General features: G+C 40.4%; 1 protein-coding gene and 1 long non-coding RNA gene across 4 annotated transcripts in view; one reads left to right on the forward strand and one right to left on the reverse strand.

The window, feature by feature from the left end:
• Nucleotides 1-5183, reverse strand: part of LOC138738955 (pyruvate dehydrogenase (acetyl-transferring) kinase isozyme 3, mitochondrial) — an 80475-nt gene extending 75292 nt beyond the window's left edge. The window contains exon 1 of one of the 3 annotated variants that reach the window (XM_069890188.1): nucleotides 4862-5183. In XM_069890188.1, the coding sequence (XP_069746289.1) occupies nucleotides 4862-4967 (106 nt within the window). In that variant the 5' untranslated portion in view covers nucleotides 4968-5183. The remainder of the gene's footprint in view (nucleotides 1-4861) is intronic. The other 2 variants (XM_069890187.1, XM_069890190.1) reach the window with 2 other exon arrangements.
• Nucleotides 4868-24005, forward strand: LOC138738957 (uncharacterized). Its single transcript, XR_011341901.1, has 3 exons — nucleotides 4868-5380; nucleotides 20787-20905; nucleotides 22777-24005. It is a non-coding gene; the product is annotated as an uncharacterized lncRNA (long non-coding RNA).
• Nucleotides 24006-24437: the final 432 nt, after the last annotated feature.

Genomic DNA, 24437 nt, shown 5'->3' on the forward strand with positions numbered 1-24437 from the left:
CATCATAGTATACAATAGAACTAGAAATATAAATAAAAGAACTACTTAAGAAATTGAAGGAATATGGAGAAATATCGGGGTACAAGATCAACGCAAATAAAAGTGAAGCAATGCCAATGAATAATGCGGATTACACAGAGTTTAAAAAAGAATCACCATTTAAATGACAAACACAAACAATCCGATACCTAGGTATTAGATTAGATAATAATTTAGGCCACTTATACAAATTCAATTATCAGTCATTAATGAAGAAATTACACCCAACACCCAACCAACCAATTTTCCCTTGCAACCGCTGCAACTGTGTCTGCCTGTCCCGCATCGGACTTGTCAGCCACAAACGAGCCTGCAGCTGACATGGACATTACCCCTCCATAAATCTTCGTCCACGAAGCCAAGTCAAAGAAAGAAAGCCAAAGAAGAACAGGATGACTTAGAACATTGGGAAGAATTGCCACTAACATTGATAGGGAGGGTAAATTGCATTAAAATGAATGTCTTCCCAAGGATACAATACCTATTTCAATTGTTACCAATTCCCTTAACAGTGAAATTCTTCAATTAACTAGAGAGAATAAGGAAATTCTTATGGAAAGGGGGGAAACTGAGGATAGTGCTTGATAAATAAACAGAATGGTACAAACAAGGTGGTTTGCAGCTACCAAACTTTAAAAATTATTATAGAGCAGCACAATTAAGGTATCTATCAGATTTTTATCAAACAAGGGAAAAACCAGATTGGACCAAGATAGAGCTAGATAAAATAGGGGAGAAGGTACCAGAACATATACTTTATAAGTTGGATGAAAAACTGGTGCAATATAGAACACTCCTGTTCGGCTCCGAATCATGGGTCCTCTACCGGCACCACCTACGGCTCCTAGAACGCTTCCACCAGCGTTGTCTCCGCTCCATCCTCAACATCCATTGGAGCGCTTTCATCCCTAACGTCGAAGTACTCGAGATGGCAGAGGTTGACAGCATTGAGTCCACGCTGCTGAAGATCCAGCTGCGCTGGATGGGTCACGTCTCCAGAATGGAGGACCATCGCCTTCCCAAGATCATGTTATATGGCGAGCTCTCCACTGGCCACCGTGATAGAGGTGCACCAAAGAAAAGGTACAAGGACTGCCTAAAGAAATCTCTTGGTGCCTGCCACATTGACCACCGCCAGTGGGCTGATAACGCCTCAAACCGTGCATCTTGGCGCCTCACAGTTTGGCAGGCAGCAACCTCCTTTGAAGAAGACCGCAGAGCCCACCTCACTGACAAAAGGCAAAGGAGGAAAAACCCAACACCCAACCCCAACCAACCAATTTTCCCCTGCAACCGTGTCTGCCTGTCCCGCATCGGACTTGTCAGCCACAAACGAGCCTGCAGCTGACGTGGACTTTTTACCCCCTCCATAAATCTTCGTCCGCGAAGCCAAGCCAAAGAAGATAGAAGTTCATCAGAACTGCACCATTCACTCAACATATGGAAGAAGATTCATGTAGAAAGGAAAATAAAACAAATTACCAATTACCAAAATTATTATTGATGCAAAATCAACTAATCCCTTTCACAATAAATATCCTTTCCTTTAGAAAATGGGAGAGAAAAGGAATTAAAAGAATCAAAAATTGTTTTTTGGGAAATAATTTATTAACATTTGAACAAATGAAATACAAACATGGTACAATGTTTGCATACCACCAATAAATATCCTTTCCTTTAGAGAATGGCAGAGAAAAGGAATTAAAAGAATCTAAAATTGTTTTTTGGGAAATAATTTATTAACATTTGAACAAATGAAATACAAACATGGTACAATGTTTGCATACCACCAACTGAAAACCTACTTACAGGACAAATTGGGAAGCAAACTGAGATTACCAGAAGGAAGCAGCTTTGAACATGTGATTACAGACACAATGATAATAAAAAGATTTATAACAAACATGTACATCAAGCTGCAAGAGAAAGAGAATGATGAAATAAGTTGTAAACCCAAACAAAAGTGGGAAAAAGATTTAAACATAAAGATAAAAAATGAAATATGGGATAAGTTATGCTCTGGAACTATGAAGAATATAATAAACACGAGGTTACGCATGATACAATATAATTGGTTACACAGGTTATATATCTCGCCCCAAAAGTTAAATAAATGGGATCCAACAGTATCAGATAGATGTTTTCGCTGTAAGAAGGAAATGGGAACAACAGTACATGCAATTTGGGCATGTGAGAAAGTGGAAAAGTTTTGGGAAGATCAAAATCAAGTATGAATTAAAATCACAAAAAGCAACATACCAAAAAATCCAGAGATCTTTCTTCTAAGTAATATAAGAAGTAAAGAATTAGGCCTCAAACTGGATGAAGTGCAAAAAAAGATTTATTATGATAGCCTTAGCTGTAGCAAAAAAATGTATAATGTCAACTTGGAAATCAGAAGAGAGCCTGAGAGTACAGCAATGGTACATGGAAATGAATAAATGTATTCCATTGGAAAAAATAACATATAATTTAAAAAATAAAGTCACATTATTTGAACAAATTTAGGAACCGTACATGGAACACAACAGAGAGGCTTGCCTCGGACCTCCACCCCCTAAAATGATAAGAAGACAAAATGACCTGATGCAATGTGTAGATGACACAATATTTTTGATTATTTTCATTGTGTGGTGACATTGTTTTAATGATTTTATTGTATTGTTTATGTTGAACGTTTAATGGATTTGGAGGGGGGTGGGAAGGAGGGAGGGAAGGTTGGGGTTGAACAAAAAAGGGGAGAAAATGCCACTGTGTATATTTAAGAGGGAAATGTTTGCAAGTATTTTGATTGATATGGTTCATAGTGTGAAAAATAAAAAAATTTGAAAAAAAAAACCTTCTACGCTCCAATGAATAAAGGCCCAGTCTACTCAATCTTTCTCCATATTCTAGATATTGCAATCCAGGCAACATTTTAGTAAATCTTCTCTGCACCCTTCGTATAAATTGGAGACCAGAACTGCACCCAATATTCCAAACTTGGCCTCACCAATGCCTTGAACAACTAAAAGTCACTGTGGACTGAAAGATTACTTTAAGGAACTGGAGAAAGATTAAGTTTGAAAATCTAAAAGAATTTCAGAAAATAATCATGAAATGATAAAAAAATTAAAAAGAAACTTAAATTACCATAGAAAAATTACAATAGGTTATTTTACTACTCAACGTGAGGTTGTATAATATGTTGCATCAGCCAAGCTTCTCTGATAATTGTTATCTTAACCCTGAGAGTAAGCCACATTTCGAAAGGTACATAACCAACGTTTCAGGCTTGAGCCCTTCATCAAGGTAAGCCCTTGACGGGCTTACAAAGTACAGGTTTCCCCTCACTTATTACAAAGTACAGGTTGCCCCTCACTTATTACAAAGTACAGGTTGCCCCTCACTTATTACAAAGTACAGGTTGCCCCTCACTTATTACAAAGTACAGGTTGCCCCTCACTTATTACAAAGTACAGGTTGCCCCTCACTTATTACAAAGTACAGGTTGCCCCTCACTTATTACAAAGTACAGGTTGCCCCTCACTTATTCAGTACTCTCTGGTCTGGCACATTTGAATTTACCGCTGTTCGTACAAACTCCTTACAAACAACACGTGACTTGAAACCCAGCCCCAATCGCTGGCGCTGTAAAGGCATAACATTAACCGCTACGAAACCGTACTATTCCACATTATTATTTCCTGTTTTAAGCTTTGTTGTACCTTTGATATGTTTACGTAGGTGGTCCCCTTAGGATCTATTTCTGTTTTCTGGCATTTTTGTGGTCTGGCAATGGCCAGGTTCCAACGTTGCTGGATTAAAGAGGTACAATCTACACTGTTTGACCTGCTGAGTTTTTCCAGGATTGTTTTTATCAACAGTTAGGGGCTGAGGTAAGAATAAAATGCCTGATCTTTGGTCTTAGCCACAAACAATTCACCTTCATGTCCAATTCCAACTTGCTCTTGGCCACCATCAGGTTCAACCGCTGATTTGCAATCCAAGGCCTTTTGAGATTCCAACCCCTTTACTGTTGCCAAAAAGGCAACTGGACAACTCCCAATGAATATAACCATGGGAAGTTGCAAGAGTGAGCTCAATATGTTGTCTTGCAGTCTCGCACAGAGTTGAAATGTGAAGTGCCAGGACGAGGCACCATTATAAGAATATGAACCTGTGAACTCGGCTCCATTGTTTCAAAGTTTACAACACACCCAATACATTTCTAACCCTTAATGACCTGCCTTGGCACCAAATAGGTCCACAACCAAGTCTCACAATAAACGAGTTTTAAATGACTGGTTAAACTAGATTCCACTGCATTTTATTTTGAGCGAGATCCACGCTATCAAACTTTGCCCGACGAATAGTTTCACTCAGCCCTTCCTCACTGCCAACCCTGCTAGGAAACGGGAAAAGTTGCAGGGCAATCTGACCCTTTCACACTGCACCATAATTTTCAGGTAATTCTCCGACTTTCACGCCGCCTAAGGCGACTGGCGAGTTAACTCTGCCGGGCTCTGACACTTGCTCCCTCCGTGTATCAGAGGCCGGGTGGCACCTCCTCGTCATTTCACACCGCGTGATTTGACCCGCGATTAACTCGGATGCAGTCGGCGGTGTGAAGGATGATTTCTCACCATCTCACCCCGGCGGACTCCTTCCAAAGGCTGCCGCCCCACAACGTCGTCGTCCCCCGTCCCCCGTCCCCCCCGGGAGCCGACCCTCTTTCCCCGCCAGTGCCATCCCTGCACCTGTGAAAAGGCCGCTGTCGGCCTCGCCTCCCCATCGCGGGCCGACACCCGACCCCGGAGGCGAGGGGCGCTCGGCCACTCACCGAAATCCAGGAACTGCTTGATCGACAGAGGGGAAGGGGAGAAGCGCGAGTAGTACTCGATCTGTTTGGGGATGGGGTTCCTCAGAAGCGACCCGAACAGCTTCATGCTGCTGGCCCACCCCCTCCCCGGTCGGTCGGCCGGCCGGCCGCTCGCTCGCTGGCTGCCCGTCTGCCGATACCCGTTACGGCACGTCCTCCTCGCGCCTTGGCCGCACTTCCTGGCACGAGCGCTTCTGCCTCCACGGCCCCGCGCGCACGCGCCCTTCCCTCTCTCGGTCTGAGTCTGGCACGAGCGCCTCCTGGCTCCCCCTCGTCCCCGGCACGAGAGCCTCCCGGCTCCCCCCCATCCCGCGCGCCGACAGGAGTTAGATCGGGTCCTGCGGGGACGTGGCGCGACCTTCCCCCACTCATCGACCAAGTTTCGTGTCGTCACACCTTCACGCGTGGGGGGGGGGGCCTCGAGGCGAGGAGGCGGCCGTTCAGCCCACTACGTCCGTGCTGGCCCGTGGCCACACCCAGGTACGTCTCTTCAGCCAGTCGGGGCCTTTGCTTGCAAGCAATACGCTCGTTTCACACATTCACTGGGCATCTTTCTGCATATGCCCTGCTTTACCGTGTGTTTTCACTATCTTTAGGAAAGGACTGCGCCTTCCCAGATTTTCCTGCTGGAACTGGCGGCATCAACATCAATAGTTAGTTCTGCCACCTCCCATTTGCAGACACCGCCGCACAGATGCATGCATCCTGTCCATGCTGGGACGTGCGATCAAGGGCCTTTGCAATCAAGCCCATGTGGAGAGACAAAAAACACAATGCGAGAGTGCTGTGTGTGGAGGAAACAGGGCCTCCCTCCTTGTTTGGGATGTGCATATTACGGGTAGTGACTATTCTCCCTGTCTGAAACTTATTTGGAAGTCACATCACTGCTCAACCAGGGTTGGGCTCCAGCCATCCATTAGTATGCATCTTGCTGTTGACTAATTTACATCACCTCAGGTCATTATTGGCAAGAAGCACAGATCATAACTGTTCAATAGCACCAACACAGCACTTTATTTCTCTCTGCCTCGTAGACCAAGCCCCAGACATCGCTCCAAACCAGGAGTGTGCACTGCATTGAAGCTGAGCTGTTCATAGTGCAATAGGTCAAAACTCACAGAGAGCCACCACCCATTGGTATAGGGAACTGGGTGTCCCTGTTGTGTGTGAGTGGGTTAAGTATAGGTTTACCATTGTCAAAGTCCAACCGAAGTCCGAGGTGAATGTCTATATCATTGCTTAAGTGAAATAGTGATCGAGTAACATTTAACGTTCTCCCCTGTTCGTTTCCTGTGTGTTAATAAAAGTTACATGTGATGATAACACTTGTGTCCAGATTTATCTTTCTGTGAAGCCACTGAACTTGATGCTCTTTTCAACACGACATGGAGAAACTCAGCAGATCAAACAGTGTCTTTTGATGAAGGGCTCAAGCCCAAAATGTTGGTTATGTATCTTTATATTTGACCTGCTGCATTGTTTTTACTTCATTCATTGTATCTGCAGACTTCTGTGTTTCATTTACAGTAGGAAGACTGGGCACAGGGCTGGGCAGATGGCAATGTTTGCAAATGCTGCAGAGTGGGAAGGACTCTTGACTTCAAACCCCTTCCCACCATCGAGAACACCTATGGGGAATGCTGCTGTTGGAGAGCAGCAGCAATCACTCATCAAGGATCCACACCACCCAGCACAGGCTCTGTTCTCGCTGCCATCATCAGGAAAGAGGTATAGGTGCCACATGGCTTGTACCATCAGGTTCAGGAAAAGCTGCTACCCATCCACTATCAGACTCCTCAATAACAAATTCAATCAGGGACTCATTCAAGTACTCTTATTTTTGTACTTTATTGATTTTTTTTTCTCTATTGCAGTCAGTTTGTTTACATGTGAACATTGTGCACTTTTTTTGCACTACCAATAAGTGGTAATTCTGGCTTTCCCGCAGGAAAAAGAATCTCAGGGTTGTATGGGATGTCTGACACTTACAATAAATATGACAATAAATATGAATCTAAACTATTCTTTGCAATTGCACGCAAGTCAAAATAATCATCACCTTTGACATTCCACTTCCTTTTAAATGCACATTGGGGTTCACTTTCCTGTTCTCTTTAAAGACACTGAAAATGTTATTGGAGTGAAACATTTTAAAAAAAAATGAAATTAAAGCAGTTGTGGTAAGATCCAGATTTATAGATACACAGCATCACATACAACTCAGATTCTTCTTCATCCTGGAGGGGCAGAGTTACCACTTATTGGTAGTGCAAAAAGACTGTACATGGAGTACACGTAGACAAATAATGAATGTAAACAAATTGACTGTGCAATACAGAAAGAATTTTTAAAAAATCAATAAAGTGTACAAGTAAGAGTCCTTAAATGAGTCTCCAATTGACAAAGGAATCTGATGGTGGAGGGGTAGCAGCTATTCCTGAACCTGCGAGTCTTGTAGCATCTATACCTCTTTCCTGATGGTGGCAGCAAGAACAGAGTGTGTGCTGGGAGGTGTAGATCCTTGATGATTGCTGCTGCTCTCTGATGACAGTGTTCCCTATAGATGTTCTCAATTGAAGGAAGGGTTTTGCCTGTGATGTCCTAGGCTATGTCCACTATCTTTTGCAGGGCTTTACACTCGGGTATTGATGTTCCCATACCAGACCATGATCCAGCTGGTCATGACACTTTCCACCACACATCTGTAGAAATTTGCCAGGGTTTCTGATGTCATGCCAAACCTCTGCAAACTCCTGAGGAAGTTGAGGCACTGATGTGCTTTCTTCATGAAGTCTTTAGTGAGTTAGATCCAGGAAAATTTCTCCAAGATAGTGACTCCCAAAAACTTAAATTTGCTCACCCTCTCCACCTCTGATCCACCAATGATCACTGGATCGTACATATCTGCTTTTCCCTTCCTGAAGTCCACAATCAGCTCCTTGTTTTTTGTGACATTGAGTGTGAGGTTATTATGTGATGTTGATCAGCCAGGTTTTCAATCTTCCTCCTAATCTTCCACTTCTTTTTATACAATCCACTACGATGGTATCATTCATCACCAAATTTGTAGATGGTGTACCAAGCCACATAGTCATAGGTGTAAAGTGAGTAGAGTAAGGGGATAAGAATGTATCCCTGTGGTGCTCCCACAATGATGGAGATTGTGGAGCAATGTTCTTACCAAATCTCACTGATTGTGGTCTGGAGGTGAGGAAACCAAGGATCCAATTAGACAGTGGTATGTTGAGACCTAGGTCTTGGAGTTTGCTGATAAGATTTGAGGGGATGATGGTTAAATCCCAAATTGTAGTTGATAAAGAGCCTCCTGATGTATGCCACTTTGCTGTCCAAGTGTTCCAGGGTTTTATGTAGGGTTAGTGAGATGGCATCCACTGTAGATCTGCTACTACGATAGGTGAATTGGAATGGATCCATGTTCCTGCTCAGACAGAGGCTGATATGCTTCAACGCCAGCCTTTCAAAACACTTAATTACTGTTGATGTCAGTGCTACTGGCCGATAATCATTTAGGCAGATTACCACACTCTTCTTGGGCACCGGTCTGATTTCTGCCTGTTTGAAACAGGTGGGTACTATGCTTTGCCGGAGTGAGATATTGAAGATACCTGTGAATACATTGGTAAGTTGGTCAGCACAGAGTTTTAATACTCCACTGTGTACTCCATCCACACCGGATGCTTTCCTCAAATTCACTCTCCTGAAGGCAGCTCACATGTCATTCTCAGATACAGACCTCAGATCCAATGCCTGTATAATTTGTTCACCTGAAGGTCTTATCAGAGTTTCACTATACAGTTTCATGCCATGTTCAAAGTTCAGATTTATTGTCAGAGTACATGCATGACATCTCATACAACCCTGAGATTCTTTTTCCTGTGGGCCAGGCAGAATATCTACATAGCAGTAGTACAAAAAAAAAGTACTTAAAAGATAGGTTTACAAAAGAGAAAATTGTAACAAAGAAAGAAACGTAAACAAACAATATCTTTAAAGGAGATAGATTAAGAAGAAAGAGGTTCTTGCTGCCTGACGGTGAATAAAGGTAGATAAATCACCTGGGTCAGATATGATATTCCCTCGGATCTTGAGGGAGACTAGAAATTTCAGGGGCCCTGGCTGCCCTTAGCCACAGGTGAGGGGCCACTGGATTGAAGGGTAGCTCAAGTTGTCCTGTTGCTTAAAAAAGGAGTAGGAATTCTGAGATACAGGACATATAGGTATTTGGACAGTCATGGCTGATTAAGGATAATCAGTGCGGCTATAGGCAGGTTAGGTCATGTTTAACAAATCTAGTGGAGTTTTTTTTGGAGGTTACTAGGAAGGTGGATGAAGGAAAGGCTGTGGATGTTTGTCTATATGAATTTTTGTAAAGCCTTTGATAAGGTCCTACATGGGAGGTTAGTTCAGAAAGTTGTGGCACTAGGTATTCAAGGAGAGGTGGTAAACTGGATTCAAAATTGGCTGCATAGGATAAGACAGAGGGTGGCAGTGGATGATTACTTCTTGGATTGGAGGCCTGTGACCAGTGGTGTGCCTCAGGGATCCATATTGTGAGCATTGTTGTTTGTTGTATTCATCAATGATCTGGATGACAATGTTGTGAATCGAATCAGCAAGTTTGTTGATGATACAAAGATAGGAGGCATTGTTGACAGCGAGGAAAGTTATCAAAGCTTGCAGAGGGATCAGGACCAGCTAGGAGAATGGGCCAGAAAGTGGCAGATGGAGTTTAATGCAGAACAAGTGTGAGGTAATGCATTTTGGAAGGGCAAACCAAGGTAAGGGATATACAGTAAATGATAAGGTACCTTAGGAGTGCAGAGGAGCAAAGGGATCTAGGAGTGTAGATATATTGTTTCCTGAAGGTGGTGTTGCATGTGGACAGGGTTGTAAAGAAAGCTTTTGGCATCTTAGCCTTTCTAAATCAAAGTATTGAGTATAGGAGTTGGGATGTTATGTTGAAGCTGTTTAAGACATTGGTAAGGCCAAATTTTGAATATTGTTTACAGTTCTGGGCACCAAACTATAGGAAGGATATCAATAAGTTTGAAAGAGTGCAGAGAAGATTTAATAGAATGTTGCTGGGTCTTCAGGGGTTGAGTTACAGGGAAATATTGGACAGGTTAGGACTTCATTCCTTGGACTGAAGAAGAATGAGGGGAAATTTGATCGGGGTTTTCAAGATTATGAGAGGTTTAGACAGAATGAATGCAAATAGGCTTTTTCCACTTGTACTGTATTGGGGAGATAAATATGAGAGGACATAGTTTTAAAATGAAGTGGTAGAGGTTTAGAGGGAACACTAGGGGGAAGTTTTTCACTCAGTGTGTGGTAGGAGTGTGGAATGAGCTGCCATCTGATGTGGTGAATGCAGGCTCCATTGTGCATTTTAAGAGTAAATTGGGTAAGTACATGAATGTGAGAAGACTGGAGGGTTATGGTATGGGAGCAGGCCAGTGGGATGAGGGAGATGATGGTCAGCACAGACTAGAAGGGGTGAACAGCTTGTTTTCTGTGTTGTAGCGTTCTAACAGAGCATATCCTGAGTGGTGTAGATTCTTTATGATTGGTGCTGCTCTCTGACGGCATCATTCCATACAGAGTTTCTAGATGGTGTCTCCTATTTTTGCAGGGTTTTCCACTCAGAAGTATTGGTGCCTCCATACCAGGCCATGATGGAGCCAGTGAACACACTTTCTACTACACATCTGTAGAAGTTTGCCAAAATTTTTGAAGTCACACCAAACCTCCACAAACTCCTAAGAAAGTAGAAGAGCTGATGTGCTTTTTTCACAATTACATTCTTGTTTTGGGTCGAGGAAAGAACCTCTGAGATAGTGACTCCCAGGAATTTAAATTTGCTCAGTCTCTCCACCTCTGATTCCCCCAATGATGTGTGGATTGTACACATCAGGTTTTCCCCTCTTAAAGTTCACAGTCAGCTCCTTGGTAAATAGGAAAATAGTGCAGCTGCTGTTGTAGAAGATGTCTGTCAAGAGTTTTTCTCCTGAGATGGAGACAGATAGATCAAGTAAAAGGAGAATATAGCTATTGTAGAAGATATCTGTCAAAAGTTTGTCTCCAGAGATAGGTAAATTGGTAAGTGTTACAGAGTTCTATGTTGTGTATTGGCCTATGTGTTGTGTGGTTTTATGTTAAAAAGTGACAGTTTGCCTTAGAGAGCCAAGGTGAATGTGGACTGCTGAGAGAGTGGGAGACGGACTGGGCATGTGCAGAAGATGATCTAGAAATTTCTGGACTTGGAAGACAAACCACCACTGGGTGTGGCTGTGAAGTGGAAGGAGGCCCAAGCAATGCCATTGTCTGGGAGGCAGTTTAGAATGTTGGGCATTTTAAAAGGGATGAACATTCCGAAGGTAGCCAGAAGGATCTGGACCAAGCCAGTGGTTCCTCTCTCTGCAAGCAACACAAGACAACTTTGAATTTTGTGCTCTCTCTCTCAAAGATCTTTTGGCTTCAGTTTACCAAACAAACTGAATTTTGTTTATGATCTTTGCTTCGGTTGAGATCGAAGTTTTGTGAGTCTTGTGTGTTTTGTGTCTAAGTTTTTCTGTGGGCTGGTTGGAAATATAACTTAGACTTTAATTACATATGTTATATTTAGACTGGGGAATTTATTAGTTTTACACTGTTATAGAAATTTGCAAAGTAACCAGTGGGCATTGTTATAAAAGGAGGATTTTGAATTAAAGTTTGAAGGTGATTTGTTTTGTTAATAAAGTAATTGTTCATCTTTACCCCTGTGTGACATGGATTCTTTGTGGTTGCTGGTTTGATCTTGTAACAGTAAGACATGGTAATTAGTCAAAAGTTAAAAATTCTTCCCACTCTCCCAACAATGTCTACTTCCAAGCATATGAGAGCATGTTAATTTGAGCTAATAAATGGTCATACATTGGCTTATTTTACACATTAGTCATAATCATATCACAATACACCACAAAAAAAATAAACAGACTGTTCAGTTCATTATATAATTGTTGCTTTTATATCAGTAATATTTGTCTTCACCCCAATCAGACCACCAATGTGACTTTTGTTTTGGTGGGAACATTTTGAGAATTACTGTTTTGTTTATCATCAAATTTACAGCTTTGTTATATGTGTTATTTGTTTATCACCTCAGTAATATTTGTGTTTGTAGTGTCAGTATGTAACACCTACAAAATATCCAAGGACCACAATTGGTCTGTGTATCACAGGTTGAGAAATACTGCTCTACAACATTATGTGAAACCCTCTGAAGGCTCCCCTGTACACACAGAACTCACGAGTAGATTATCAAAGGTCTCTTGGGCCAGCAGATCAGCAACTGAATCTCACAAAGCAGGTCATTGATACAATCTCCTCCGTCAGTAAACTGGAACTTTTAGCTCCAGCATGCAAAGATACCATTTGTGAAAATGTCTCTTTCAATTAGTATCTGAGTTTATGATGTAGAAAGCCAGATAAAGTGTGGTGCATCAGCCATAAAGCTTGCCATCTCTTTTCCCACCAGCGGAAGGTCTTCTACATCCTCCATAGCTGAAATAATCTGGAGGACAAAACTTCCCACATGAAGAGAAGGGTTTGAGGAGGGGTGTAGTGGGATTAGGGTGAATTTCCTGCAGATTGTCATGGTAAATATTACAGTGAAATATAGACAAAAGAGAAAATAGAATTTAGTTTGCAGAAATGTGATACTCTCTTCCGGTTGCAAGTTCACACAACTTGAACTCTGCTTATGACAACAAGCAGGTTTTCTTTGAGATGGCTGGGTGTGGGCTGTGTGTTTTCTGGCACACTCCCTCCAAAGGGGATGTGTTTCACAAAGTTTTGTGAATCATTTATGGTAGTTCCTTATCAGAGCTACACAGATAATTATATTTGAAGTGAAAATGAAAGGAGATATGGTGTAATGAACAAACAGGAAGGGGAATCTGATGAGTTATTATGAGTTGGGGTACTTTCTATTTCCTAAGATTTGTCGCTGAATTTTCATTGTACGTTTTTACACAAAAACATGTATTGTTGCATTGTACACCTGTTTTCAGCAGTAATAAAGCAATGCAAATAAATTTAATGTAATTTAAATTAGAATTTTTTTTACCATCTTCAAAATCCTGATACTTTACCTCTCAGTTTCTCACTTTTCTAAAGTCTGAAATGACAAACTCACATTTAAGTATAATCTTGCATCATTTATTCAGTACAAATTGGCATTTTACCATGTGCCAAAATTTGTAGATACAGTATTTAGTCTATCAGACTAAAGATCATTTGCAATAACCTTTGAACAGATTTGTAGTCAACAATTGTAAGTAGTAAATGTTCTTTTTCTTTCTTTTTTTCTTTGGCTTGGCTTCGCGGACGAAGATTTATGGAGGGGTTTGTCCACGTCTGCTGCAGGCTCGTTGGTGACTGACAAGTCCGATGCGGGACAGGCAGGCACGGTTGCAAGGGAAAATTGGTTGGTTGGCGTTGGGTGTTGGGTTTTTCCTCCTTTGTCTTTTGTCAGTGAGGTGGGCTCTGCGGTCTTCTTCAAAGGAGGTTGCTGCCCGCCAAACTGTGAGGCGCCAAGAGGCATGGTTGGAGGCGATATCAGCCAACTGGCGGTGGTCAATGTGGCAGGTACCAAGAGATTTCTTTAAACAGTCCTTGTACGTCTTCTTTGGTGCACCTCTGTCTCAGTGGCCAGTGGAGAGCTCGCCATATAACAGGATCTTGGGAAGTCGATGGTCCTCCATTTTGGAGACGTGACCCACCCAGCGCAGTTGGATCTTCAGCAGCGTGGATTCGATGTACATGTAAATGCAATTACTATGGAATTGTTGTTAGGAAGTGTTGTAATTGCAGACCCAGTGGCAATCATCTCTTTGAAATGATTTGAGAATACAAGTATAATAGTTTCCAGAATTTTTTTCCCCTACATAGAAACATAGAAACATAGGAGCAGGAGTAGGTAATTCGACCCTTCGAGCCTGCTCCGCCATTCAACGAGATCATGGCTAATCTTAAAGTTCAGTACCCCGTCTCCGCCTTCTCTCCGTAACCTTTAATACCCTTATACTGAAGAAATATATCTAATTCCCTCTTAAATATATTTAATGAACCTCCCTCTACTGCCCTCTGTGGCAATGAATTCCACAGATTCACCACCCTCTGGGTAAAGAAATTCCTCCTCATCTCGGTCCTAAATGGTTTGCCTATTATCCTCAAACCATGGCCCCGGGTTCTGGATTTTCCCATCATTGGAAACATCCCATCTGCATCCATTCTGTCCAGTCCTGCCAGAATCTTATATGTCTCTATGAGATCCCCTCTCAATCTTCTAAACTCCAAGGAGTACAATCCCAATTTGCGCAATCTTTCCTCATAAGTCATTCCTGCCATTCCAGGTATCAGCCTGGTGAATTGCCTCTGCACTCCCTCCATTGCAAGAACATCCTTCCTTAGATAAGGTGACCAAAACTGCACACAATACTGCAGGTGTGGTCTCACCAAGGCTCTGTACAGCTGCAGTAAGGTATCCTTGTTCCTATACTCAAAACCCTCTTGATATGAAGGCCAACCTACCATTTGCCTTTTTAACCGCCTGCTGTACCTGTATGCTCGCCTTCAGAGACTGATGTACAAGTACCCCTAGGTCTCTCTGCACTTCCCCATCTCTTAATCTATTGCCATTCAAATAGTAATCTGCCCTCCGGTTTGTATTACCAAAGTGGATAACCTCACATTTATCCACATTGTAGTGCATTTGCCATGTATCTGCCCAGTCTCTCAATTTATCCAAATCACACTGGAGCTTCCTGACCCCCTCTTCCATGCACACAACCCCTCCTAGCTTAGTGTCATCTGCAAATTTGGAGATATTACATCCAATCCCCTCATCCAGATCATTAATGTAAATTGTAAACAGCTGGGGTCCCAGTACAGATCCCTGTGGTACCCCACTGGTCACCGCCTGCCACTCAGAAAACGAGCCATTTATCCCAACTCTCTGTCTTCTACCTGCCAGCCAGTTCTCAATCCACATCAATACTTTTCCCCCAATCCCATGAGCCTTGATTTTGTAAGCCAGTCGTTTATGCAGGACCTTATCGAAGGCCTTTTGGAAGTCCAGGTACCCCACATCCATTGGCTCTCCCCCATCTATTTTACCTGTCACCATCTCAAAGAATTCCAATAGATTTGTCAAGCACGATTTACCTTTTGTAAATCCATGTTGACTCCGTCTGATCTCTTCTCTGCTAGTCATATGCTCCGCTATTACATCCTTAATAATGGATTCCATCATTTTGCCCACTACTGATGTAAGGCTCACCGGCCGATAATTCCCCGCTTTTTCTCTACCCCCCCTTTTTAAATAGTGGGGTAACATTAGCTACCCTCCAATCCATGGGTACTGATCCTGAGTCTATCGAGTTCTGGAAAATAATTCTTAAAGCATCTGCTATCTGAATGGCCACTTCCTTGAGTACCCTAGGATGGAGATTATCAGGCCCTTGGGATTTATCTGCCTTCAATCCCATCAATTTCCCCAAGACCATGTCCTTAGAGATACTGATTTCTTTCAGTTCCTCCCTTGCATTAGTCTCTATGTTTCCCAACATCCTTGGGAGGTTATTTGTATCCTCTCTTGTAAAAACAGAACTAAAGTAAGAATTTAATTGGTCTGCCATTTCCTTATTCCCCTTTATATATTCCCCTGATTCCGACTGCAAAGGACCTACTCTGGATTTCACCAATCTTTTCCTCTTGACATATTTATAAAAGCTTTTGCAGTCGGTTTTTATATTTGCCGCAAGCTTACTTTTGTAATTTATTTTTGCTCTCTTGATTAATCCCTTTGTCCTCCTTTGCTGTATCTTGAACTGCTCCCAGTCTTCGGTTGCGGTACTTTTTTTGGCCAATTGATATGCTCTCTCTTTGGACCCAATGCTGTCTCTAATTTCCCTTGTTATCCACGGTTGAGTCACCTTTTTTGGTTTATTTATATGCCAAACCATTATAAACGATTTTTGCAATTTCTCCATTAGATCTGTGAATGCTTTCCATTGTCTATCCACAGTCAACTCCCCCATAAACACCACCCAATCAATCTTACTCAACTCCCATCTCATACCATCATAATTCCCTTTATTTAAATTCAGGACCTTAGTCTCGGTTTTAATTTCATCACTCTCCATGTCGAGTGAGAATTCGATCATATTGTGATCGCTCCTACCCAAAAGGCCTCGCACAACAAGATTGCTGATTAGCCCCTTATCATTGCATAATACCCAATCTAAAATGGCCTGCTCCCGAGTTGGTTCCTCGACATATTGGTCTAGATAACCGTCCCGTAAACATTCAAGGAATTCCTCCTCCTCTGTATTTTTACCAATTTGATTAGTCCAATCTATATGCAAATTAAAGTCTCCCATGATGACAGCTGTTCCCTTATTACACGCTTTTCTAATTTCTCTTTTAATGCCTTCCCTCACCTCTACACTACTATTTGGAGGCCTATAACTAACGTTTTCCTCCCCTTGCTATTCCTCAGTTCTACCCATATAGATTCCGCATCTTCTGAGTTAATTGTCAATCGTGTCGGTCCCTTCTCTCACCATCAATACTACCCCACCCCCTTTTCTTTCTTGCCGATACCTCCTAAATATCGTATACCCCGGGAATGTTAAGTTCCCAGGCTTGCCCACCCTGCAGCCATGTTTCTGTAATCCCAATCAAATCCTATTTGTTTATCTCAATTTCCACAGCTAATTCATCTACCTTGTTCCGAATGCTTCTTGCATGAAAATAACATCAGACTCATTTTGATTATAATGCATGATGTTAACATTGAATAACATGACCTCTGACCTACAGAGAAATTTGATGAATTTTAGCAATTAAAGATTAATCACATCACCAAACATGGAAAACTATGATACTCTATTATCCTCTGCCCTGAAGGTTTTACTGTATTACTTCATAGAGTGTTTAACACTTTCTACTTTTATCATTTGTGATTTAATTTTCAAGCATATGTCTTTTAGATATCAACCAACATGTACTTTATTCAAAAATTTTTAAATTTTAATCAGACAGTATCCTTTTGTGTAAAGTAAAACAACATGTAATTTGAGCAATGAAGGAAAAAGAAATCGTTGTACAAATATAATTAGTGTGTGTGACACAGTAATTACACTGAGTTGGTCCAGATGAATTCTTTTTAGATTAGACTGAGAACTAGAGAGTAAATGCTGAAATAAATAAAAAGAGATAATTTAATTTTTATTATGTATAAAAAAAACACAATTCATCAAAGTTGTGCTGAGACGCATCCCCCAGCTACAACGGTAAAACCAGTTCTTTGAATTTTTTTTTGTTCTGTAATACCTTGTGATTATCAGACATCAAAGAAATATTGCCATGTGTGCAATGTGAGTAATAAACATGTTCAAATATTGATTCAAATATTAAGGGGTGTGTCATTCTCAAATAATAGATGTAGGAAATAGTTATATTTGAGGGAGATTAGTTCACGGACCTTGACTCACATTCAATCACAATGTAAAATACTCAGAGATTAGAAATATTTGGTCCAGGTATCTATATCAATGTGTAATATGTTGTTATTCAGAATCAGAATTTATTGTCATGAACAGATCAAGAATTGTGTTGTTTTATACCAGCGTCACAGTGCAAACATTTATATAAACCACCTTACAAAATAAATAAAAATAGTACAAAAAAAATGTAGGCAGTGTCTGTGGCTCATTGTTCATTCAGGAATCTGGTGGCAGCAGGGAAGAAGGTGTCCTTGTGTCACTGAGTCTTCATCTTCAGGCTCCTGTACCTTCTTCCTGATGGTAGCAGAGTGAAGAGGCATGTCCTGGGTAGAGGGGGGTCTGTGAGGATAGAGGCTGCTTTCTTAAGATGCCACCTCTTGTAGATGTCCTCAATGGAGTGAAGCCTGGTGCCCATGATGCCGCAAGCCAAGCTAACAACCCTTGGGAGTTTTTCTTGTCCTGAGCGTTGGCACTTCCATACTAGACAGTGATGCAAACAGCCAGAAATTTTCAAGTCTTTGATGACATACTAAATCTCCTCAAATTCCTCACAAAATTTTACAGCTGGCAAGCCTTCTTTGTGATTGCATCGACATGGAGGCTCCAAGACAGATCGTCAGAGATCTTGACACCAAATATTTGAAGTTCTTGACCCTCTCCACTGCTCACCCTTCAATGAGGTCTGGTTGGTGTACTCCTGATTTCCTCCTGAAGTCCACCATCATCTCTTGGTTTGCTAACACCGAGTGCAAGATTGTTGGTGTGACACCACTCAACTAGTTGATATATTTCCCTCCTGTACGCTTCCTCATTGCCATCTGTAATTCTGCCAAGAACCATGGTGTCATTGGCAGATTTGTAGATAACATTGTAATTGTGCCTAGCCACACAATCACAGGTATAGAGTGAGTAGAGCAGTGTGCCTAAGCACGCATCCTTTTTTTAAAATTTTTTTTTAATTTTTCACACTGTGAACCGTATCAATCAAAATACATACAAACATTCCCCTCTTAAATATACAGTGGCATTTTCTCACTTTTTTCCCCCTACCTTCCCTCCCCCCTTCCCACTCCCCTCCAAACCAATTAAATGTTCAACATAAACAATACAATAAAACCATTAAACAATGTCATCACACAATGAAAATAAACAAAAAAATTGTGTCATCTACTTTTACACACTGGATTAATTCATTTTGTCTTATTATTTTAGGGGGTGGAGGTCCGAGGCAAGCCCTCCCTGTTGTGTTCCATGTATGATTCCAAATTTGTTCAAATAATGTGACTTTATTTTTTAAATTGTATGTTATTTTTTCCAATGGAATACATTTATTCATTTCCATGTACCATTGCTGTACTCTCAGGCTCTTTTCTGATTTCCAAGTTGACATTATACATTTTTTTGCTACAACTAAGGCTATCATAATAAATCTTTTTTGCGCTTCGTCCAGTTTGAGGCCTAATTCTTAGAAGAAAGATCTCTGGATTTTTTGGTATGTTGCTTTTTGTGATTTTAATTAATACCTGATTTAGATCTTCCCAAAACTTTTTCACTTTCTCACATGCCCAAATTGCATGTACTGTTATTCCCATTTCCTTCTTACAGCAAAAAACATCTATCTGATAATGTTGGATCCCATTTATTTAACTTTTGGGGCGTGAAATATAACCTATGTAACCAATTGTATTGTATCATGTGTAACCTCGTATTTATTATATTCTTCATAGTTCCAGAGCATAACTTTTCCCATATTTCATTTTTTATCTTTGTTTAAATCTTTTTCCCACTTTTGTTTGGGTTTATAGCTTATTTCATAATTTTCCTTCTCTTGCAGCTTGATGTACATGTTTGTTATAAATCTTTTTATTATAATTGTTTCTGTAATCAAAGCTGCTTCCTTCTGGTAATCTCAGTCTGCTTCCCAATTTGTCCTTTAAGTAGGTTTTCAGTTGATAGTATGCAAACATTGTACCATGAGTTATTCCATTTGTTCAAATGTTAATATATTTCCCAAAAAAAACAATTTTTGATTCTTTTAATTCCTTTTCTCTCCCATTTTCTAAAGGAAAGGATATTTATTGTGAAAGGGATTAGTTGATTTTGCATCAATAATAATTTTGGTAATTGGTAATTTGTTTTATTTTCCTTTCTACATGAATCTTCTTCCATATGTTGAGTGAATGGTGCAGTTCTGATGAACTTCTATATTGCACCAGTTTTTCATCCAACTTATAAAGTAAATGTTCTGGTACCTTCTCCCCTATTTTATCTAGCTCTATCTTGATCCAATCTGGTTTTCCCCTTGTTTGATAAAAATCTGATAGATACCTTAACTGGGCTGCTCTATAATAATTTTTAAAGTTTGGTAACTGCAAACCACCTTGTTTGTACCACTCTGTTAATTTATCTAACGCTATCCTCGGTTCCCTCCCCCCCCCCTTTCCGTAAGAATTTCCTTATTATTCTCTTTAGTTAATTGAAGAATTTCTCTGTTAAGGGAATTGGTAACAATTGAAATAGGTATTGTATCCTTGGGAAGACATTCATTTTAATGCAATTTACCTTCCCTATCAATGTTAGTGGCAATTCTTCCCAATGTTCCAAGTCTTCCTGTAATTTCTTCATTAATGGCTGATCTTTTAATTTGTATAGGTGTCTTAAATTATTATCTAATTTAATACCTAGGTATTGGATTGCTTGTGTTTGCCATTTAAATTGTGATTCTTTTTTAAACTCTGTATAATCCGCATTATTCATTGGCATCACTTCACTTTTATTTGTGTTGATCTTGTACCCCACTATTTCTCCATATTCCTTCAATTTCTTATGTAGTTCTTTTATTTATATTTCTGGTTCTGTTAAGTATACTATGATGTCATCTCCAAATAAACTGATTTTATACTCCTCCTTTATTTTTATCCTTTTTATTTTATTTTCTGTTCATATCAGTTCTGCCAATGGTTCTATTGGTAAAGCGAACAGTGAGGGAGATAGTGGACATCCCTGCCTAATTGACCTACTTAATTTAAATTGGTTCGACACATATCCATATCCATTTACTGTCACCTTCGCCAATGGTCCATTGTATAATGCTTTTATCCAATTAATATATTTTTCTGGTAGGTTGAACCTCTGTAATACTTTGAATAAATAATTCCATTCTACCCTGTCAAAGGCTTTTTCTGTGTCTGAAGGAACAGCCACTGTTGGTATCTTATTTCCTTGAACTGCATGAATTAAATTAATATACTTACAGACATTATCCGCTGTTTGTCTTTTCTTAATAAATCCAGTTTGATCTTGTTTTACAGCACGCATCCTTGAGATGCACCTGTATTGATCGTCTGTGAGGAGCAAACATTTCTAATTCGTACTGACTGTGGTCTTCAATGAGAAAGTCAAGGATCCAGTTGCAGTGGAAGTTGCAGAGGTACAGGATTTGAAGCTTATTGCCCAGCACTGAGGTGTTGAAGGCTGACCTGCAGTTGATGAAGAGTTGCTGTTTTTTTAGGTGATTCAGAGCTGAGTAGAGAGTGTGAGATATTGCATCTGCTGGGAGTTATTGTGACTCCCAGAAGGCAAACTGCAGTGAGTCCAGTCCTTTACTATGGTACATGTTAATTCTGGCCATGACCAACCTCTCAAACCATTTCATCACAGTAGATCAGTGGTTTTCAAACTTTTTCTTTCCACTCCCATATCACCTTAAGTAATCCTTACACCATAGGTGCTCTCTGATTAGTAAGGGATTACTTAAGGTGGTATGGGAATGGAAAGAAAATGTTTGAAAAATACTGTTTTGATCATCCCTAATTGACTTGTTATGTGCATACTTTCATAACTCCAAATAAATGGGTCAATGACAATTTTTATCAAGCAAAATATCTCAGTAACAATTGGGTCTGTGCCAATCAACTAGGCAGAGTGTTCACGGCCATTTTCAACCTCTTCCCACTTTTTCCCCCCACTCACATCCCACCTCAAGTAATCCCTTACTAATCACAGAACACCTATGGCATAGGGATTACTTGAAGTGGGATGTGAGTGGAAAGAAAAAGTTTGAAAACCACTGCAGTAGATGTTAGTGCTACTGGGCCATAGTTGTTGTGGCAGCTCACTCTGCTTTTCTTCAACATTGGAATTATTGATGGCCTTTTGAAACAGGTGAGAACCTCTATTGTGTGTGGAGGAAACATGGCCTCCCTGTCTGGAGTATGCGTATTGTGGGTGGTCATGTGTCCCCCCAATCTGAAACTTATTTGAAAGTCATATCACCTATTAATCAAGGTTGGACTCCAGTCACCCATTAGTACACACCTTGCCATTGGCTAATTTAAATCACCTAAGGTCATTATTGGCTAGAACCACAAATCAGCACTGTTTATAACACCAACACACATCACATTCTTTCTCTCTGCCTTGTAGTCCAAGCCCTAGACATCACTCCAAGCCAGGTTGCTTTTGTGGTCATGGCTGGAAGTGTTGCAGGTAAGGTGCGCACGGCACTGAAGCTGAGCTGTTAGTACTGCAATAGGTCAGTACTCTCAGAGAGCCACCACCCATTGGTATAGGGAACCAGGTGTCCCTGTTTGTTGAGTGTGAGTGGGTCAAGTATAGGTTTACCATTGTTGGAGTCCAACCAAAGTCAGAGGTGAATGTCTATATAATCACTTAAGTGAAATACTGATCAAGTATCGTTTAATTTTCACCTATTTGTTTCCTGAGTGTTAATTAAAGTTATATATGATTGTAACACTTATGTCCAGACTCATCTTTCTGTGAACTCACCAAACCAAATACTCTTCCCAACACAAGTTCCGACTGCAGTGCAGCAATGAGAGGTGAAAAATGTCTATGAACACTCCAACTAGTTAGTTGACACAGATTTTTGGTTCCTTGCCAGGTATGCCATCAGGGCCTGATGACTTGCGAGTGTTCACCCTCTTGAATGATGTTCTGATGTCGTCCTCGGAAAATCACAGGGTCCTCAGCCTTTTCAGGGATACTTCCTTCTCAAATCGGGCATAGATGTTCAGTTCATTGGGTAGTGAAGCTTCACAGTCATCTATGGTGTTTGCCTTGGCTTTGTAGTATCTTTATTCATAAGACAACAGCAATTTAAAATGCACTGGTTATGTTTTATTCATAGGTACAAGAATAACCTCAAACAAAATAAAAGTTACAAATTAATATGGGTAATGAATCTATGCAAATTCTTTAAATGTTGAAAATGATGCTTAGTGAAATTTGATCAACTGATATTATTTTCTAATAGTCTTTGCATTTGTCTTTCATGTACAGTTGGACTGTACAGTTGGACTGTACCAAAGAAAAGGTACAAGGACTGCCTAAAGAAATCTCTTGGTGCCTGCCACATTGACCACCGCCAGTGGGCTGATATCGCCTCAAACCGTGCATCTTGGCGCCTCGCAGTTTGGCAGGCAGCAACCTCCTTTGAAGAAGACCGCAGAGCCCACCTCACTGACAAAAGGCAAAGGAGGAAAAACCCAACACCCAACCCCAACCAACCAATTTTCCCATGCAACCGCTGCAACCGTGTCTGCCTGTCCCGCATCGGACTTGTCAGCCACAAACGAGCCTGCAGCTGACGTGGACTTTTTACCCCCTCCATAAATCTTCGTCCGCGAAGCCAAGCCAAAGAAAGAACAGTTGGACTATACAGTAAATTTCCGATGATGCAAAAACCAATTTATTGAAATTATCTGAAATTTTTTTTAAAGTTGAGACAAGTTGAAAAAAATGCTCAAGTGGGGCTATGATGGAGCTCTCGTATACTGTTCAAAGATATTGCTGCAATGACAAAGGTCTGAAGGTAGCACTGAAGAGGACTTAAAAGTTGACACTGCAGAAAAAGTGCCTATAGACAAATGTGAACATGTGTGTTCAACTTATTGAAGGACTAAAGCAGCATCCATTCATAGCAGAACAAGAAATTATGTCAGTGTATAGAATCAAAGATGGACTCCAAAGCCAAAAACCATTATTAATGAGAGGCAGATGACACTGGAGGAAACATTGGGGAAAAAAAGCTGTTGCACAGAAATTCTGGTGTTTGCTGCTGCATTTTGTAAGCAGAGATCACGTTTTTGGGTAAGAATTAAATATTATTTCATGCTTGAAAAATTTTCTGTTGTTATTTGTTGTTGTTTAACCACAGAAACGGGTTCTACTGATGCTACTGGTCCGCTTAAATAAATTTCTCATTTATCCGAATAACCGATATAGGTCAATTCCCAAGCATTTTGGATAATTGGAAACTTATTGTATTAGCAGCTTTAGCTTGATATTTCTTTGTTACAGAGTACCAATGTGTAAACATGTCTTAATAATTCCTTTGTTTGATGACACATTGTTCATTAAAGTGTAAAACACCAAAGTAAAAGTGTGTAATTGGTATGACCTGGATTTCAATATTTCGTTTTGCTAAAAAGCAGAAAACCGAACTAGATTCAGTGAAAATGATTATTTCCTCATTAGGAATTGTTTAGTTAGTATCACAGATGTATGATTTTACTCATGTCAATTAATTTTTATGGTATTTGTTGTTTTACGAACAAAATTTTAATGTCTTAGTTTTCTGGTAATATTCTTAGTAGAATTCATAATTCAATAGAACATTTAATTTAAAAAAAACTTTTAATATAAACCACAAAATGCCACTAAGTAATATTTACGAATGAACTGCACAACTTGTAAAAGTTAGAAGAATTGATGGAGAAGGAAAGAAATTCTGTAAAATTCATTATGAACACAAAATTTTCAAGGTGAAGTTTAAGGAAGATTCTGTGTTACCCTTGAATTTTACAGAATTTATATAATCTTCATTAAATTTCATTTTAATAATGCAAAAGCACATGCTGTATAACATGAGACACTGATGATTTTTATGGCAAGACCCATTATTCATTACTTAGAAAAAAACTATGAATAAAGTGCTCTTG

This window comes from Narcine bancroftii, chromosome 7 (genome assembly GCF_036971445.1).
Source record: "Narcine bancroftii isolate sNarBan1 chromosome 7, sNarBan1.hap1, whole genome shotgun sequence".
In the NCBI taxonomy this organism is placed as follows: Eukaryota; Metazoa; Chordata; class Chondrichthyes; order Torpediniformes; family Narcinidae; genus Narcine; species Narcine bancroftii.